Here is a 20,260-nt window from a genome sequence, read left to right as displayed (position 1 = left end):
GAAACTCATCAAAACAGATGTATTCGATTTTCTTTCTATATTATCTTGAACATCTTCATTCAGTGCTATAAAGTCTGTGCATGGGAGATAGAGGCCCTTATTTTTCGAGCTGCTCGCATGCTCTGCGTGACCCGTGACTGATGCAAGTTAACAGCTGACTCTTTTCCATTACAAATGGCTCGCGGATAATCTAGATAACTACCGGATCACGCAAACTATGATGCATGGAGAGTGGGACATGAAATTCCGTCTGTAATAATTTATTTTAAAAACGCTGATAATTTAGTTTGATGTAGGCTATAAATCATTAATTAATCTGAACCATTACTTTTTAATGGTGAAATGGAATTTCTAAAATGCCATAACTTTATACATAGGCCTACTTCTTTCAAGCATAAAATCCCACTATCATGTTAGAGCTTTTTATCACAATAAATTATTATCTAAAGGGGATAGTCCTGCATTGGCTTTGTTCTGCATGCAACCTTAGGCTGCATGCAGAAATGAAAGCTGAAATGAAATCTTTAGATTAACCATATGTGTAGCCTATACCAAGATGACCACCAAAAGAGAACCAAACTTTTTAAATCGTCCACAGTTCTTTTTCAAATACAATGTTTTGCTTTTTCCCCCCTCTATTCATTTGCCTTGGTGACGTTCCTTCGCCATGTGATCAGAGCACTGGTATAAAGCGCGATGGAAGATCCGCCCTCTTTAGGATTCAGGTTCGGCCTTTTTCAGGTCCTTTAAACACACTTCAAACTACCATCCGAATGGTGCGCTACTGAAAAACGAAAAAATCCCTAAAACACATGAAAGTGCTTGGAAAAAGGGACATCTCTTACCGCCGGCGTGCTCCTCTCATCCCCTCATATGAGTTGTCTTGAAAGAGGGCAGAGTAGCACGGGCAGCATCTCCTCTTCCTATCCGCCGTAGCTTCTGGGAGCGCACAGCACAGTGCAGCGCTCTGCATAACCAGCCGTGAGCCATGACTCTGAGCTCCGAGATGTCGGATGCCTCCATCCTTTCGGAAGAGACCGACATCGACGTGGTCGGCGAAGGGGAGGATGGGGACAGCCAGACGCGCTCCTACGTAGACGAGGTGGCGCAGATGCACGATGATCTCCTGGCTGGCTCCCCGCCATGCCTAGACATCTCCTCGTCCCGGGATCCGTACAAACCAGCCAGTAAGAACATCCTGGTGAAGCCCCCATACTCCTACATCGCCTTAATCACCATGTCTATTCTCCAGAGCCCCAAGAAGCGGCTCACCCTCAGCGAGATCTGTGATTTCATCAGCAACCGTTTCCCGTACTACCGGGAAAAATTCCCCGCGTGGCAGAACTCAATCCGACACAATTTGTCACTAAACGACTGTTTCGTCAAGATACCGAGGGAACCCGGAAACCCCGGGAAGGGGAACTACTGGACCCTAGATCCAGAGTCTGCCGATATGTTCGACAACGGTAGCTTTCTGAGACGACGGAAACGCTTCAAACGACAGCAGCAGCAGGACTTGCTGCGGGAGCATAACAGTTTTATCCCCGCTGCTGCGTACGGCTATGGACCTTACGGCTGCGGCTACGGTATCCAGCTGCAGTCCTACCACACACACTCTGCGCTTTTCGCGTTTCAGCAGCAGCAACAGTCCAGGCATTCACACACTGGGACCATTATCTCGGCACCGTCCTTGCCCACCTCTAGTGACTTAGCGAGGAGCAGGTTTTTACCCCAGCTCAGTCCCAGCCTGGTTTCACCCATACACACTGCAGCCAAGTCCAGCTCGCCTGTCCAGCGCTCTACCTTCTCCATAGAGAGTATCATTGGGAGTTCGCTGAGCCCTGCGCACAATCACTGTGCTTCGCGGACTTCTACTGTTCCAATGTTATCGTCTTCCCTCGCGCCACAGTCGCCCAACCAGCCGCTGAGTATGCACCCAGGAACTGTTTTACACATGGTCGAGAACTTTCCCAACATAATTCTGAACGGTACTAGTGGCTGTTAATTTCTATAAACTAACTTACAAGTTTTCAAGAAACACAAACAAAAACGCCCCCTCTTTGAAGGTAGGATTATTTTTGTATGTTTTTTGGTAACACGCAGCTGAATGATGGACATTAACACTATTCGTGCCAATTCATTCTGTAAAAAAAATATTAGGCTATATTTATGTTAATACAATTTTAGTGTCAATCTAATTTTCTCTACACGAACTTTCATTGTTTATGAAGTGATTCATTTAAGTCTAGGGCGTCTCAGGATATCGACTAAATGAAAGGTTATACGTGATCACGTCTCAAACAATGTATATTGTGTCAAACACACTCATGTTTTTTAGTTTGGCATTTTTTTTTTACTGTTTTGATTTGTGCTCTGTATTTAAAAGACACAAAGATGAAGGTCATTCATTTATATGCAGTGTGTGCTTATTTCAGTAATAAAACATTGTACATTATTTGGCAAGTATTGTATAATCGGAGTGTGATATTTTTTACACGGTTTGTTTTTCAATGAGAATAAATATTGTTTTACAAAAAAAGACATTTGCCTGGAAAGTAATTTTTTGAGTAAGTAATAATCTAGAAATTAGCCAAATGAAGGCCCACAAGTAGATCACGTGCATGAAGTGTTGTTGTTTTAAAAATACCTATAATTTTCATTTTTGTTAAGAATCCTATTCCCAAAAAGTAAAAGACAATGTAGGCTATTACTTATTGAGTGGAACCTGTAAAAATAGGACTGAACAACAGTGCACATAATACTAATATCAATACTACTAGGCTTCTACTTTTAGAATAATAAATTGATAGGCCTATTATAACTACTCGACTGCTGCCGTTTATAATAATACGACTTACTAATAATAATAATAATATAAATACATCTAGGAATAGCTGTTACAATTACCCATGGACATTGTTAGTTGGTTCCCATATACAAAGCAACAACAGAGTGTATTCCTCTGTTACTTCTCTTCCAACTTGTACAGTGGGTGGTTCAACACAAATACTGAAAGAGATGAGTGCGAATCAGCTGTAAGAACATTATTCTTACATTAAATAATAATTCACTTTCAGTGTAACATTGCCCAAACTAGAACCATTACTATCAACAGGCCCTGGGGTGCAGGATCAACTTCACACCTATAGACCTAAATAAGAAACGTCAATGTTCTATACTGTGTGTGTGAGTGTGTATGTGTGTGTGACTTTTAGAACATGTGCAATTCTACGATTAACATTCTGAATCAATGTTTGTTCAAGTTTTTCAACATTTATCTTTATGCACAAAAGCAGCCAAAGTTTAGGCCTCTTCTGAGCGGCCTATGTGTGTGACTGTAATTCCATGCTCCATGTACGGGCTAGATGATAAACCTTGGTCCTACAAGTCCATTTACCCTCTCATACATTTATCCTCGTAATTACTCGTGGTGGACAGGGCGGTGTCACGGGGGTGACAAAGACTGTATTTTGCAGGACGATGATTATCACGGGTGATCAGAGGCAGCTGGCTCGGACTCTTGAGTAAACACTCCTCCTCGACCGTTTCATAATCTCCTCATAGGCCTACATGTCACAGTTGCCATGAGAGAGCGAGTTGTATTGGCCAGAGAGGCTATAGCCTACTCCTTCACATCCATAGCCCACAGCTTTAGTATACAGACATGCGCCATGTAGAGGCTTTTTATTTTTTAAAGCAACTAAGATCATTTAATGATAATTAGGAGACATGAGCACAACGTATTTATCCTGCAATTATGCCTCATTAAATATTAGGCCTAACCCTGAATTCCTAGTAGAAGAAGATCCTTGAGCCACTGTTCACAATTATGAGCCTATGGATAATAATAGTATCATGATGTTTAGGTTTTGGCTATATGATCTTAATTGGGATGATGCTAAAACGAAAGACCAGCATCTCTTTACTAAATATGCCAGTCAATATTCAAAGCAGGTGTTTGTGGTGGTGTTTTTTAGGCCGATATCCTCACAACATCAATTGTGTGGCATGATGGGCGGGCGACAAGCGAAGAGAAAGGTCTCCTCTCCCTGTCTCTGATGGAAGGACCACTGTTTGGAGAGTGTGATCCATCCGTGACTACAAATGCGCATCCCCGTTGCCCGGCCGCGTGTTATGGCGCCACGACGCAGAGGAAATACGTGTAGTAGAGCGAGATCCACTCCGCGCAGCGCACTGCTCAGAGACAGTTCACTAGGCCACCGGAGGACAGCAGCATGCGTGATGATGTAACACGCAAGCCAGACTGCCAATGCAGAGTGCGAGAGAGAGTCCCTGACTGAGCCATGGCACTACACTCACACAACCCCGGGTCGCGACCTGCTTATTGGAGGCTGAGGTCACATATTTTATTGTGCTAAATTATACAAATAATTCGTAAAAAGGGCCAAGCAGGTGCGGGAACATAACTAATTCTTACCACTACCATTTCACAGGCGATAAATATATGCAGGTGGAGCCGCCCAACAGACTGAAATATATGCTTTTCATTGGCTGTAAAATGAGTCAATTTACTTTTTATTACAGGCAAATATGGCTATGCAATGCCATACAAACTCAGAGTGGGAAAATTAAAGAAATTGCCCATATAGCCCCGAAATTTTTAATATAGTACATGTATACAGGTGTGTTAATGTGTGCCACAACAATTACTTTGCAATGTAAATCTTTTCAGCCCACGGGCCACGTGCGTAATAATGACCTTGTTTGAAATAGCCATATCATCTTGTAAATGTTGCGTGTTTTCATCACACACACACACAAACACACACACACACACACACACACACACACACACACACACACACACACACACACACACACACACACACACACACACACACACACACACACACACACACACACACACACACACACTGTCCCCATAATATAATGGATTTCAGGATACCTTCAGCAATGTAGTTTATGTTTTCTTTTATAAATATGGGCGGCTTAAGTACACAAATATATATTCCACTTTTATTGGAATTCAGAAAATATCTAACTTTTTGTTAGTCTTTGTATGACTGAAAACATTTGGTTTGTAGGCCCACAGGTTCTGAAAATTAGAGAGAGCCTGTGCGGCCGAACCAGGCCTAAAGCATAGCCTACCTTTGAACATCGTTGGATTGTTATGAAGTGAGACTAAAATGGTGAACGAAAATTAGTTCAAGAATAGAATAGATTACAAATACCTGAAAAACACGAAAGGTCTGGAGAAAAGTCTACACGCAATGACACTGCAGACATTAGACATATTTTTTTATTTGGATTTTTATTTCGCCTTTATTTAACCATTTAGGCCAGTTGAGATCAAGTTATCATTTACAACTGCGACCTGGCAAAGATAAAGCAAAGCTGTGCAACAAAAACAATAACACGGTGTCACACATAAACAAACGTACAGCAAATCAACTCACCGGTGTAAAAAGTAGGCTACTACATTCAAAAAGCCACATAGGACACAAGCCAAAACAATGCTAAAAATACATAGGCCTACATGAATGGAATGGATACATATTTATTTATGCTGAATCCTTTGGAATTTGTGTCATTATTTCCTACACATTTTGTTTCGCAATTGCCATTCTATTGGTCTTTATTAGGCCTAGCTGTGTTATGCCTTTCAGTGTTCGGATGTCAATCTATTTTACCAAGTTGTGTGTCATGCAATAGGACTTCCTCTTTCCACCAAACCTAATATAGACCATCAGTCACTCTGCCCACAAAAGTAGAGTGAAGTACAGCCTACAGCCTACCCACAAATAGAAAATTAGATCAAATGCATGTCTAAAACGAACAGGAGTTATTTTCTCCCCACCATCTCATGAATAATTTGTTGATCTGTCTGTATGCATGTGCATGAAACGCCACTCGCCTACTTTTTCATTTTCTTTCATCCATAAAAGTATGATGCGAATAAATACATCTGCTAGTGGATTGATTACTTGATCCATTTATGTCATATTTTATGTTTTGTGTGGACCCCACGAAGTGTACCTGCTGCTTGAGCAACAGCTAATGGGGATCCTAATAAAATACAACAAGAAAATAATAGGATTCACACTGAACTAACTCCCTTTTACCTTTATAAAACACGTCACAACCGAAAATGCTTACACCTTAATCAATAAATCAACTTAATTTTATAGGCTTAAGTCCCTTTTACAGATTTCATAAAGTGCTTTAGAGGGGCAATCTACAGTTGCTACCTCCATTTTTTTAACTTTTAAATTAATGACATATCCATTGATTGTTAAAGAATATACCTTATAAATTCCTCATGAGCCTAGTTCCAACGTCACACCCCATCAGAACCTCACAAATAACCTTGTTTTACTCTAATGTTTCTAAACATTGTAAATGTAAGCAAACGCTGTAGCTGTCTATGAATTTGAGAGTGGTTGCATTTCTTCAGGCACTCCCTCAGTTTTTTTTCCGAAACAGAGGGTATCCGCTTTGTTATTGCTTCAACTGCGGATTGGCCTTTAAAGATACCCAGCCTAAAATGTATAAATTATGCTAAATTGATGTTAATAACTTGGGTAAGTGATCACAAGAGTTACCACACATCTGTATGATCTTAATTACCTGCTTTTTACTGTTGATATGGCCAGGGTGCTTGGTTAGGTAGGACTTCTATGTCTATAGCCTGGTTGTTCTGTGTTGTTATTACACCTGCACGGCAAAACTGATCAGTTTTTATTTATTTATTGCCATGCTTCGATATAAACCCTGTTGGCTTTCTTAGATGATTTACCCTTTCTACAAAGTTTAGCCAGACATAGGCCTATTCACTTTGACAATGTTTGACGTTAGAATCATTATATTCTCACCCTAAATGTATACGAATGTTGATTGAGTAGGCTATTGGAAAAATGTCGACTAACTTGATAACTGAATTATTTTTAAATTAATCTGTCCAGTTTAATTTTCTAATTTTCAAATAAAATAGTATACAATAGTAAGCTACAGCAGCGATTGAGTAGAAATCTCAAAAGATAGTAAAATGTCGACTTGGCTTTCTGTCGATTTGCCGATAGGCTATTGTATAATTAGCATAGTATTTATATTTAAAAATTGTGAGAGAGTGTCTTTGATGATAGATGTCAGAAAGTGAACCTATAGGCTACAATAAAATAAGTTGAAGTCAGACAGAAAATAAGAAGGAACGTTTATAGTTATAGGCCTAGTTAGGTGACTGAGCGGTAAACAAGCCCTTCTCATAAAATGTCACGGATCATGTTGGCATCAGCCTCCTTGAGTGTGACTGAAGCTCTGCAGTTAACAGTTTATCGTTGGCGGGTCACACAGGTCATGAGGAACGGGGTTACAACCAAAACACTCATAGCTCACAAAGCAACCCGAAGGCGCTGATAGTGCAACGTGTATGATCACAAACACTAGACTAGAGAATGAGCAAAGTTAGTTTTCGTTAACCCTAAATTCAATTCAGGAACAAAGGCATTTATTCAAAGTAGGTTATTTTAATCCTACTTCATTTCAAATAAATGTTGCTGTAAAACATGAACGCATAGCCTAACCTCACATTTAGCCAGTTCATTGAAAACAAAAGTTCTGCATTATGGACTAATGCTGTGCAGACGAAAATACAACGAAGAGGTTTACAAAGACAAATGATTGATGAACAACCACGAGACAAAAGTCAAACTATCTCAAAGTAAAATCAACCTTCTGGACTCAGTGTGTGTAAAAGTTGTGTGCTGAATGGGCTCAGTGGGGTACACACATTCACAGAGTATTTTACTATTGCATGAGATATCAAGCTATATATTTCCAATTAGAAGAGTGGTAGCCTACACATTCCAGAATGGGTGGTTGAGCTACAGTACATTTGGAAAGTATTTAGACACCTTCACTTTTTCCACGTTTGCTTACATTACAGACATACTCTAAAATGTATTACATATTTTTTCCCCCTCATCAATCTACACATAATGACAAAGTGAAAACAGGTTTTTAGACATTTTTGCAAATGTATTAAAAATAAAAAAACAGAAAAACCTTATTTGCATAAGTATTCAGACCCTTTGCTATGAAACTCGAAATTGAGCTCAAGTGCATCCTGTTTCCATTGATCATCCTTGAGATGTTTCTACAACTTGATTGGAGTCCACCTGTGGTGACTTCAATTGATTGGACATGATTTGGAAAGGCACACATCTGTCTATATAAGGTCCCCCATTTGACAGTGCATGTCAGAGCAAAAACTGAGTTATTAGGTAGAAAATGTGTTTTTACAGCTCCAAGACAGGGAGGTGTTGAGGCACAGATCAGGGGAAGGGTACCAAAACATTTCTGCAGCATTGAAGGTCTCCAAGAACAGAGTGGCCTCCATGATTCTTAAATGGAAGAAGTTTGGAACCAGTTTAAATGGAAGAAGTCTGAAACCAGTTTGGAACCACGCCAAACTGAGCAATCAGGGGAGAAGGGCCTTGGTCACAGAGGTGACCAAGAACCCGATGGTCACTCTGACAGATCTCCAGAGTTCCTCTTTGGAGATGGGAGAACCTTCCAGAAGGACAGCCAACTCTGCAGCACTCCACCAATCAGGTCTTTATGGTATAGTATCCTGACGGAAACCACTCCTCAGTAAAAGGCACATGACAGCCCACTTGGTGTTTGCCAAAAGGCACCTAAAGGACTCTCAGACCATGAGAAATAAGATTCTCTTGTCTGATGAAACCAAGATTTAACTCTTTGGCCTGAATGCCAAGCATCACATCTGGAGGACACCAGGCACCACTCATCAGCTGGCCAATACCATCCCTACGGTGAAGCATGGTGGTCGCAGCATCGGGGGATGTCCTCCAGCGGCAGGGACTGAGAGACTAGTCATGATGGAGGGAAAGATGAACTCTGCAAACTACAGAGAGATCCTTGATGAAAAGCTGCTCCACAGCGCTTAGGACCTCAGACAGGGGCGAAGGTTCACCTTCCAACAGGACAATGACCCTAAGCACACAGCCAAGACAATGCAGGAGTGGCTTCGGGACAAGTCTCTGAATGTCCTTGAGTGGCCCAGCCAGAGCTCGGACTTGAACCCTGAAAATAGCTGTGCAGCGACGCTCCCCATTCAACCTAACAGAGCTTGAAAGGAACTGCAGAGAAGAATGAGAAAAACTCCCCAAATACATGTGTGCCAAGACTTGAGGCTGTAATCGCTGCCAAAGGGGTTTCAACAAAGTACTGAGTAAAGGGTCTGAGTATTTATGTAAACGTGATATTTCCTTTTTTTTTTACCTAATTTTTTGGGCATTGTGTGTAGAGAAAAACAACAACAATTGAATCAATTTTCTAACAAGGCTGTAACGTAAGAAAATGTGGAAAAAGTGAAGGGGTCTGAATACTTTCCGAATCCACTGTGTATGGAACATTTGGGGCCTAGGGGTTCACCCTCAGATCCTTAGTCGCCTGGTGTCTCAGACTCTGGCCTCATCTTTGCACCTCCACTACAACCACAAAGATAACACTGTCTCAATAACTTTGACTCCAACATTGTGATAATATAGCACTATACTGGATGTGATAAAAGCAATGTTATGGTTTTTTATTGTCAATGCTAGTGCTTAGCTCATGATATTTTAGAATTGTATTTCCAAATTCATCCTTGTGTGTATGGATAGACAATATAGTTTAAACCTGTTTTGAAAAGTTTGTATTTTAAATGACACGTGGTGCTCCAAATTCTTGACTTGTATAGTAACTTAGTTTATTGAGACATAAACCTTGAATGTCATTTTCACAACTACATTTGCTATAATGTACACCGATACTACAGTAACTACATCCATAATCTATAAAGAATTCATAACATATCCATAAACAACAAATAGACATGACGTCAAAGTGTATTTTCCATCCACAGTTCCATCTGACTATTAGATGCATTGTAAAATACGTTGTAAACTTTTAGTGGTGCTCTGCAGTGCATAACTATTACATCATTTATATTTAGTGCTCACGGGTGTGTTATGTATGCTTTACGTAGATTAATTAATGTAAATCTCTACCAAATAAACACGAGGAAAAATTCATATTTGGAGTCAGTGTGTAAGCCTTTCTCCTTCCATCCACCCTCCTCATAGCGTTAATCAATCATTTGTGAATTATAGCTTTTAAGAGAAAGTTCTTGGTTGGTCTGACACTTGAGCCAGGGAAAAAATCATATTTTATGTACATGGTTTGAATCAATGGTTTCTATTACTTTCCATACTTCTAATTTCCATAGTTTCTAACTCTCCCTAATACTAAAAAGCACAAAACCTCATCAGTCTCTACTGCAACAGTCAAGAAACATTCCTCGACAAATATTGAACTATAAAACACATGTTTTTCACAGATGTACACTTGTGTCACATTCATACAGGTGTCCAAAGATAACTATTACACTAAAACTAAAACTCAAATTCAAAACCATCATCTAGAGTCACGACAACGACCAGAATCAAAACCTCCCTGAGTAAGGCAAAAAATATCAAAATAAGTTGTTGCTCAGAGTTGATTGGAATGGAACATCATCTGAAAGTATGTTGGCTCTTCTCAGTGCATCGCAATTCCTGTTATAATGAGTCTAATTAGAGAAACATGTAGAGATGTGTACTCTGTTTAACATGATTTGTTGCATTGTGTTTGTTCGTTGGAGTGAAGAAAAAGCATTCTGTGTGTGTGTGTGTTAGTGTGTGTGTGCATACATGCCTCCGTGCGTGTGTGTACAAAATATAAAATACACCGGGAAAAGAGAGGAGAGAAGGGGGAGGCAAAGAGAGAAAGGAGAAAAAAACTGAAAAAGAGAGAGGGAGTGAGAAAGAGAGGAATGAGAGGAGTAAAAAGGAGGGAATACCTCCCAGGGAGGCGTAGAATCCCCCCATCTGCTTTTCAGCGTATAGAACACTCCCTACCCTTATCCCCTCTTTCAAAAAGGAGCTCCGCTTTCCGCCCCATTAAAACGTTTACAAAAAAAAATGCCACCCCTGAATACTAGTCTAATTAGAGTACCCAGAGCTGCAAGGGCCCAGCTACACAAGAGGAGTCTGAGGCTCTGGGATGGATTCTTCCATTTCCCTTTTGTGGAACCCATCTTTTTTTGGTGTTCTTTTTTGCTCTTTGTTCTTTCACGTTCCGACTCTCTTTCTTGCTCTCTTTCTCCGTATTCTCTCTATTTATTGTGTGTATAGAGAGCAGGAATGAGGAATCCTACTACAACCGAACAGACCTTTCATCCTAGAGATAACGTTACTTTTGATCTGGGAGACAGGTCCAGATGGACTATGAAAATATGTATGGTGTCGGTCTCCATGAGGCTGCCCAGGATACCATCACTGGCCTTTTGGGGGGTCAGTGAAGAGTAAGGTGTTTATTTTGAGAAGTATAAATAGAATGGAATGACTACAAAAACAAAGAATTGTGATATTGTTGCTTTTCTTCTCCCAGGACCCTCTCTCTGGTGTGATCTGAGTCATGAGTTGAGTTCCTGCTCAACCAAATTGCAGACGCGTGGATAGGTGTAACCACTTCTAACCACATCATATGATAGAGCAATCTGATGCACAGGCTTGCGTCCCAAAATGGCACCCTATTCCCTTTGGGCCTGGGTCAAAAGTAGTGCACTTACATAGGGAATAGCACGCCAATTGGGTCTCAGTCCAAATGCTTTGTTATATAGAGGCAGACTGCTTTGAGTAACGCATTATAAACACTATTCAATGTCTGGCTTAATAAACTTAATCCCATACCCTCATACACTATACACAGGGTTGGCCTTTATTGATAATAACCCCAAACTGTTGATTAAAGAACATTTTAATCCTAAAAACAAATCTCCCTAGATTTCACATAATGGAGAGATATCATGGTGAGAGAGATAGAGGGAGGGAGAGAGAGAAGAAAAGATGTACAGTTATATCAACAACTCGTTCAGTGAGACGGTGAGAGAGAATAGGGGAAGCTGAGAGAGAGAGAGAGAGAGAGAAAGAAAGAAAGAAAGAAAGAAAGGAGAGAGATAGTGAGAAAGAAAGAAAGAGAGAGAGATGTAGTGTTTGATGATAGGATGAAAGGTTGTAGCAGTCTGGCACGGAGCCTGGTTCTGTTTCTGGTTCCTCCAGACAGGCCCTGGTCTAAAGTAATGCACTTCATAATGAATAGGGTGCCATTTTGGACACAGGCACCCTACTGGGCACACATTGGTTGAATCAACGTTGTTTCCACATCATTTCAAGGAAATGACGTTGCACAAGCGTGGAATAGAAGTTGAATTGACGTCTATGCCCAATAGGACGGCCTTCACTGACTCCCCACGTAATCCACGCCACCACCTCCATCGCATCCATAATTTATTTTGATGAAGAGTTTGAGTTTGGGAGTAGGGGTTATTATTCCTACATCTTGGCTGTCTCACCTCGAGATGAACTTGTTCAATCTGAGATTCCGCTCCAGAATTATGTCTCTGCCTCTCCCCGACCGACCGACCGACTTTCTTTCTTTTACTCTCCTTTTCTTTTTCTTTTCCCCCCTCTCCGTGCTTGTTTGCCTTGGCATGCTCAGTGCCCGTACAAACAACCCAGAGCCCATAGCCCTATCCATCAGGCTTGTGCAGAATGTGATGATAAAATAACAGGCGGGCTGAAACAAACCATTTGTTACAACTCACAGATTTATTATTCTGTCCACTTGAAACGAAGCACAGAGGTTAGAGAGGCATCTCCTACTTAAGCTACAACAATAAATAAAACAAAAAATGTGTTGCCGCCATTTACGCGGTTCGGGCCCTCGCCACATGGAAAGTTCAGGAAAGTCTTGAGTCTTGGGTCCTAACTCTCGGTCACCATAAAGAGTCTTGAACCGATGCCAACCGCCAGCAGCTGTCTGTTGTCACAGCTAGCAGTGAACAGCTTTCCCTGGCGGTTTGCATCCAACACATCATTTAGCATCCCGTGTTCTCCCCAGTGCACACCCATTCAGGGGGGTTCTGGCAGAAGGTGTAGCCGCTGTAGCTGGTGGACTGGAGAGGCCGGCTACCAGTCTGGGACCTGGTTAGCTACATGCAACAACGCCACTGGGTTGTAAACACTTCATCAACCTCAAGCAGCCCGTTCATCATAGTGACACCTGCAGGTAATGCACACTGCCCAGTTACAGCGCAGCTCCTTTCAACCCCAGACCCTAGTTCTACTATCCAGTACCCAAACACTGTCCAATGTTAACAGAGGACTGCCAGAGATCTGACCAAACCCATTTAAACATAAAGCTAAGAAAACATATGCATCCATATAAATACACTTATGTCAAAGATCAAATATAATTTAATTTCATGATATGGTATCAGGTTCATGTACTATACGATGCATTAAATATATATTTACTGGATCAACATATATTCATGGGAAAGATATAGGCTCACATAATTATGTTGTTTGGGAATATTGTGTGTGTGACTGTTTGTTTGTGTGTGCGTAGACTCAGTGGGGAAAGTTCATGTTTGAAGTTTCTACCTGCTGTCTCTGTTCTATGTGATCTTTTCCCTCTCTCTCCATGGCGATGCCCCTGTCACTCAAAAAGCAACAACAACAAAAAACATCCACATTGGAAGCCACCCATGAAGACACTCTCTCCTCTCTCTTAATGTTTCCCCCTAACTAGCTTTGGTAGCACTTTATTTATAATTGTTTAGTAACTAGTTTATTCATCATTTATTAATAATTACTCAATTCACAAGATGTTTAATATAGGTCTTTATAAATCCTTCACTAATAATTAGTCAAGTCTTTTTGCATGGCCTAATCTAAAGTGTGGGCTAATTATATTTTATAAATACTTTAGAAATGTTGTGAGTGACCAGTGTATTTTCTCACAGCAAGATGGACATGCCATTGCTAGAGACATTCCTGCAGAACATGATGCTCTGTGGTCTCAAAGCAACCTAGAACATATCACTGGTAAAAGAATAAGCACACAACGCAGGATGTTAAAGGAAATTTATTGGATATTTCACAAACTGGAACTCCCAATTTCTAACACGTATGAACCCAGAACTTAATAACGCAGCTGACCAAATAATGCAAGATTTTAGTTCAGGGATAACCGAGATTAAACTGCTCTAAAGAGTGACTGCAATCCACACTTTAAAAGTTTATGTTAGCATTTTTGGACTAAAACGTTATTTTACTCAGCATAAAGTGTTTGAAGTTACACATCTCACTATTACAATAGTGTGACTGTTTTTGAATAAAATGTTAAATATACTGTACTTTCTTAAACATACTCTGTATTGTGTGCTTATTGTTTAACCATTGATATGTTCTGGTACTGCTGGAATGTCTAACAACGGCATGTCCATCATTTTTTAGAATTTGCAATTGTCACTCAAAACATAAAGTAGTTATAAAGTATAAAAAGCCCAAACTTTAGATTAGGACACACAAAAATACTTAACTAATGATTAGTAAATTGTTTATAAGGACCTATATTAAACAACTTATTATATTATCTTATGAACATTATTAAATACTTTTAAAGTTGTTTATAAATGAGTGAATAACTGGGTTAAAACAAATGTGGGAGAAATGATGAATAAATGATAAATAAACTATTTACTAATCCATTATAAATGCTTTATTATGTGGAGTTATCATAAAGTGCTAGCTTTCACTCCCTCTGTCTCACTCTGTCCCTGACTCCCACTCTCTCTATTTTCCCTCCCTAATTTCTCACTATCTCTCTTTCTCCCTCGTTCCCTGTCTCTCTCTCTCTCTTTCTCTCTCTCTCTCTCTCTCTCTCTCTCTCTCTCTCTCTCTCTCTCTCTCTCTCTCTCTCTCTCTCTCTCTCTCTCTCTCTCTCTCTCTCTCTCTCTCTCTCTCTCTCTCTCTCTCTCTGTCTGTCTCTCTGTCTCTCTTTCTCTCGCTCTCAGCCTCTTTGAGCCACAAAGTGTCTGCTGCAGATGCCCAGAGCCTCTAAAAGGACTAGCGAGACACCAGAGCTAAGCGTTTAAGTGGGTAGATTCTGCTGCATACACCCCCGCCTCTATGCCTGTATGTGTGTGTGTGTGTCTTCCCAGCTTGTTCCCAGTCTCCTGGAGGCATGCCCAAAACTCTCCCGACCGGGGATCAGTATTTGAGAGACGTGGTGTTCTCATAGCGGTAGATCGACACCACAATTAGATCCAGAGGCTTTGTGATACACACAAGACCCCTGTCCCAGGGCCCACCCGTCTGCCAAAAAGTGAGCCACATCAGAGGCAGCACCACGACCTTCTGTAACACATTAGAAGGGCTTGGGGCTTTGATATTCTGCAAGATACTGATCTTAGACCATAGGTTATGTATGGGGTTTTCGAGGTGGGAATCCCTCAGAACTATGTGTGCTTCAATGTTACGCCGGTTGATGATGTATGACGGGCTAAGAGCTGCTATGTGAACTGGGTGACATTCTTTAAAGCCCTGTAAAAGAACTTCTTGATCTACAATAAAGATTACCCCAAAATCTGACAGTTCTTTGCACTGTGAAAGAATAGACATTCTAAGTGATAATCTGATTTCAGAGAGGCTAAGCCCTGAAATAGAGCAAGCAAACGTTGACAAGTTAGTGTAGTTTTGCTGTATTTCATTCCACAAATCATGGACTTAAAAAATGTGTGGCACTTTTGTTTAGTCCTTTCATTTTTTCATTAGTTAATTCATTAACTAATTCAATCATGTGCTTACCATATGTTGAGTAAGCTGCTGTAACTTCTGTAAAAGCTCAAATTCAGTCGCCAGCACTTCTGTGGTAATATGAAGATTGACTCAAATCAAGGAAGCTCTCTTTCCTTCTCCCCATCTGCCTCTCCCTCCCTCTGTCTACCCGTTCTTCCATCCCTCTCTCTTCCCCTCCTGAGGTTGGATACAATATTTCCCAAAAATCATATACCTAGTGTGCAACATCAACATCGACTCTCTCAAAGGTCAGAAAGAATACCATAAAACAACATAGTGTTTCCTATAGAAGGAGGCAGGCTGAAAGCACCCTTTTCTTTGGGAGCAGAACACAGACAGACACACACACAGCTCATCTCTCGTTCCGTCACAAAGCCCATGCAGAAAGCGTTAAACCAGAGAATTCTCAACAAAGTGGAAAAAGATGCTGTTTGATTTGATACTTCCTCGGTGGTAGGAACTTCCTGTGCCCCGTCACAACTGTGTGTGTGTGTGGGGGGGGGGGGGGGGGGTGTAAGGAGGATCCCAGTGCTTTGGGGAGGTCAGGGCAGCATATATTGAGCTGTTGGAGATGTGAGGTTGTTTCATGGTCCCATGGTGGTGGTAACTGGATATATCAGGCACATGTAACACATGCAGGGCACACTGGGCTGTAGCTAGTGAGCTGCTGGGGTTCCAGTGTGTGTGTGTCACAGGAGGTTGGTGGCACCTTAATTGGGAAGAACGGGCTTGTGGTAACGGCTGGAGTGGAATAGGTGGAATGGTATCAAATACATAAACACATGGTTTCCATGTGTTTGACGCCATTCCATTTACTCCGTTCCAGACGTTACTATGAGCTGCCCTCCCCTCAGCAGCTTCCTGTGGGGTGTGTGTGTGTGTTTGTGTGTGTGTGCGTGTGTGTTCTGCTCTGTGTTACGGAGTCAACAAGCTGCACTGAGCACTCACACTCGACTGGTGCAGATAGCGAGTGGTGAAGGGGTAACGGTCTCATCTCAGGTGTGTACCAATGCCATCATGATCAGAACCCTATTCCACTCATTCCCATTGAATCATTGATGAATCTGGTTGATTGTCACAATTGTGTTTCTGCTCCTAGCTTTTAGTGATTCACCTAAAGGTTTCATTCGGTCCCTCTTCTGCACAGCCAGACTAACTGGTAATTCATCCACTATCCATACTATTACAAGCGGATTACAGATCTTCATCTTCAAAGTGCTTGTCTTATGAGTATTGTTTCTACTCTATGTTGCTGATACTCTGAATTGTAAGCTCCCCTCCCCCTTTTTTTTTTTTTACATTAGTAGAATGTCCTTTAACTCTTCCTATTAGGAATAAAATGGCATAACAACACTGCATGGTTGGATGTGCAAATGAATTTGAATGTATGAATTTAATTGAACCTTTTCTGATCCATTTGATTAGTCTCTTTGAGATATGTTGTTTGAAGAGAGAGAAGCCTGGTCCAGACCTGGTCTGTATTAGAGAAGAAAGAGAAACTTCTTTAAAGAGGGTGTAGGGTCAGAGGTCATCTCCCATCATCCTCCCTGTCTAATGTTTGGTCAGGTGTTTACCCATAGTCCTTAGGGGACTATGGGTACTGTACTGTCTGTCTGTTGTGTCACTTTCTGTTTGTTTTCTATTAATTTAATAGTAAACTTCTGAGAGTTGAGCACACACAAACACATTTTTTATTCTTCTAAATTGTACCAGAAAGAGGATCTTTGGCTTGTAACCATAGCAGGAAACTTTTTGATGCTATATATAACCTTTTTTTAAACATTCAACAAAGAACCATGCTCATAAGGTTCTAAATGGAATCTGTATGGTACTATAAAGAACCCTTTCCTAAAGTCCTATAAATAACGATTAAAAAAGGTTCCGCTATGGTTACAACCCTATTTGGGGGTACAATGCTTTCGGAATGTGTTCAGACCCCTTGACCTTTTCCACATTTTGTTACGTTACAGCCTTTTTCTAAAATGTATTCAATTGTTGTTTCCCCCCCCCTAATCAGTCTACACACAATACCCCACAATGACAAAGCAAAAACTTTTTTTTTAAATAGTTGCAAATTTATTAAAAGTAAGAAATGGAAATATCACATTTACTTACATAATCAGAACAATTACTTAGTGCTTTGTTGAAGCACCTTTGGGAGCGATTACAGCCTTGAGTCTTCTTGGGTATGACGCTACAAGCTTAGCACACCTGTATATGGGGAGTTTCTCCCATTCTTCTCTGCAGATCCCCTCTGTCAGTTTGGATTGAGAGTGTCGCTGCACAGCTATTTTCAGGTCTCTCCAGAGATGTTCGATTGGGTTCAAGTCCGGACTCTGGCTGGGCGACTCAAGGACATTCAGAGACTTGTCCCGAAGCCACTCCTGTGTTGTTTTGGCTGTGTGCTTAGGGTCATTATCGTGTTGGAAGGTGAACCTTCGCCCCAGTCTAAGGTCCTGAGCACTTTGGAGCAGTTTTTTTAATCAAGGATTTCTCTCCACTTTGCTCCTTTCATCTTTCCCCTCGATTCTGACTAGTCTCCCAGTCCCTGTTGCGGAAAAACATATGATATGATGCTGCCACCACCATGCTTCACCGTAGAGATGGTGAATGGTTCCTCCAGACGTGACACTTGACATTCAGGCCAAAGAGTTCAATATTGGTTTCATCAGACCAGAGAATCTTTAGGTGCCTTTTAGCAAACTCCAAGTGGGCTGTCATGTGCCCTTTACTGAGCAGTGGCTTCCATCTGGCAAATCTACCATAAAGGCCTTATTGGTGGAGTAATGCAGATATGGTTGTTCTTCTGGAAGCAGCTCCCATCTACACAGAGAAACTTCTGGAGCTCTGTCTAAGTGACCATGGTCCTTCTCCCCCGATTGCTTAGTTTGGCCAGGCGGCCAGCTCTAGGAAGAGTGTTTGGTGGTTCTAAACTTCTTCCATTTAAGAATGATGGAGGCCATTGTGTTCTTTGGGACCTTCAAAGCTGCAGAAATGTTTTGGTACCCTTCCCAATTTCTGTGCCTCGACACAATCCTGTCTCTGATCTCTACGCACAACTCCTTCGACCTTATGGCTTGTTTTTTTTCTCTGACATGCACTGTTAACTGTAGGACCTTGTATACACAGGTGTGTGCCTTTCCAAATCATGCCCAAGCAATTGAATGTACCACTGGAGGACTCCAATCAAGTTGTAGAAACATCTCAAGGATGATCAATGGAAACAGGATGCACCTGAGCTCAATGTCGAGTCTCATAACAAAGGGTTCCGAATACTAATGTGAGAAAGGTATTTCTGTTTTTTATTTTAAATAAATGTGCAGCAATGTCAAAAAATCTGTTTTCACTTTATCATTATTGGCTATTGTGTGTAGATTGATGAGGAAAAATAATAATGTAATCCATTTCAGAACAAGGCAGTAACGTAACAAAATGTGCGAAGAGGGATGGCGTCCGAATACGATCAGAATGTACTTGATATTTAACCATTTTCGATGGTTCTTTATACAACCTTCATGGAACCTTTCTCAATCTGAAAGGTTCTTTGTAGATAGATCCTTTTGAAGAACCATACAGGGTTTCTAATTCTGGTCAGCCATATTATACTGTTAAAAGGTGTTATTATTGTGTTAACTGATACGTTGAATCAAGTAAGCTACCTCTAGAGCAGCTGGGGGTCCCCGAGGAAACAATTGAGAACCACTGACTTAGTCAACAGTTCTCAATCGACACAAGGCCATGCGTTAGTCGCTGGACATAGTAATATATAGTGTATAATGGCATGACAAAACACAATAGCTAAACTGGAATGGCACATTCACGGTGGCACAAAAAGAGCTGCGCGCAAACCATGCCCGAAAATACACTGACATGACCAAAAGTATGTGGACACCTGCTCGTCGAACATCATGGGCGTTAATATGTAGTTGGTCCCCCCTTTGCTGCTATTGAAGCCTCCACTCTTCTGGGAAGGCTTTCTACTAGTTGTTGGAACATTGTTGCAGGGACATGCTTCCATTCAGCCACAAGAGCATTTGTGTGGTCGGGCACTGATGTTGGGCAAATAGGCCTGGCTCGCAGTCGGCGTTCCAATTGATCCCAAAGGTGTTCGAATCGGGTTGAGGCCAGGGCTCTGTGCAGGCCAGTAAATTCTCCCACACCGATCTCGACAAACCATTTCTGCATGGACCTCGCTTTGTGCATGGGGCATTGTCATGCTGAAACAGGAAAGGACCATCCCCAAACGCTTGCTACAAAGTTGGAAGAACAGAATCGCCTAGAATGTCTTTGTATGCTGTAACATTGAGAATTCCCTTTACGGGAACTAAAGGGCCTAGCCCGAACCATGAAAAACAGCCCCAGACCATTATTCCTCCACCACCAAACTTTACAATTGTCACTATGCATTCGGGCAGGTAGCATTCTCCTGGTATCAGTTAAACCCAGATTCATCTGTCAGACTGGCAGATGGTGAAGCTTGATTCATCATTCCAGAGAATGTGTTTCCACTGTTCCAGAGTCCAAAGGTGACG

The 20,260-nt window shown here is 41.3% G+C and overlaps 1 protein-coding gene across 1 annotated transcript; it reads left to right on the top strand.

Annotated features, from left to right (window-relative positions):
* Nucleotides 1-658: 658 nt before the first annotated feature.
* LOC135543935 (forkhead box protein D1-like) lies at nucleotides 659-2,533 on the top strand. Its single transcript, XM_064971257.1, has one exon. The coding sequence runs from the start codon at nucleotides 989-991 to the stop codon at nucleotides 2,003-2,005; it is 1,017 nt and encodes a 338-aa protein (XP_064827329.1). The 5' UTR covers nucleotides 659-988; the 3' UTR covers nucleotides 2,006-2,533.
* The last annotated feature ends 17,727 nt before the right edge of the window (nucleotides 2,534-20,260 follow it).

Source organism: Oncorhynchus masou, chromosome 8 (assembly GCF_036934945.1).
Source record: "Oncorhynchus masou masou isolate Uvic2021 chromosome 8, UVic_Omas_1.1, whole genome shotgun sequence".
Taxonomy (NCBI): domain Eukaryota; kingdom Metazoa; phylum Chordata; class Actinopteri; order Salmoniformes; family Salmonidae; genus Oncorhynchus; species Oncorhynchus masou.
This window is presented reverse-complemented; position numbering and strand designations above follow the sequence as displayed.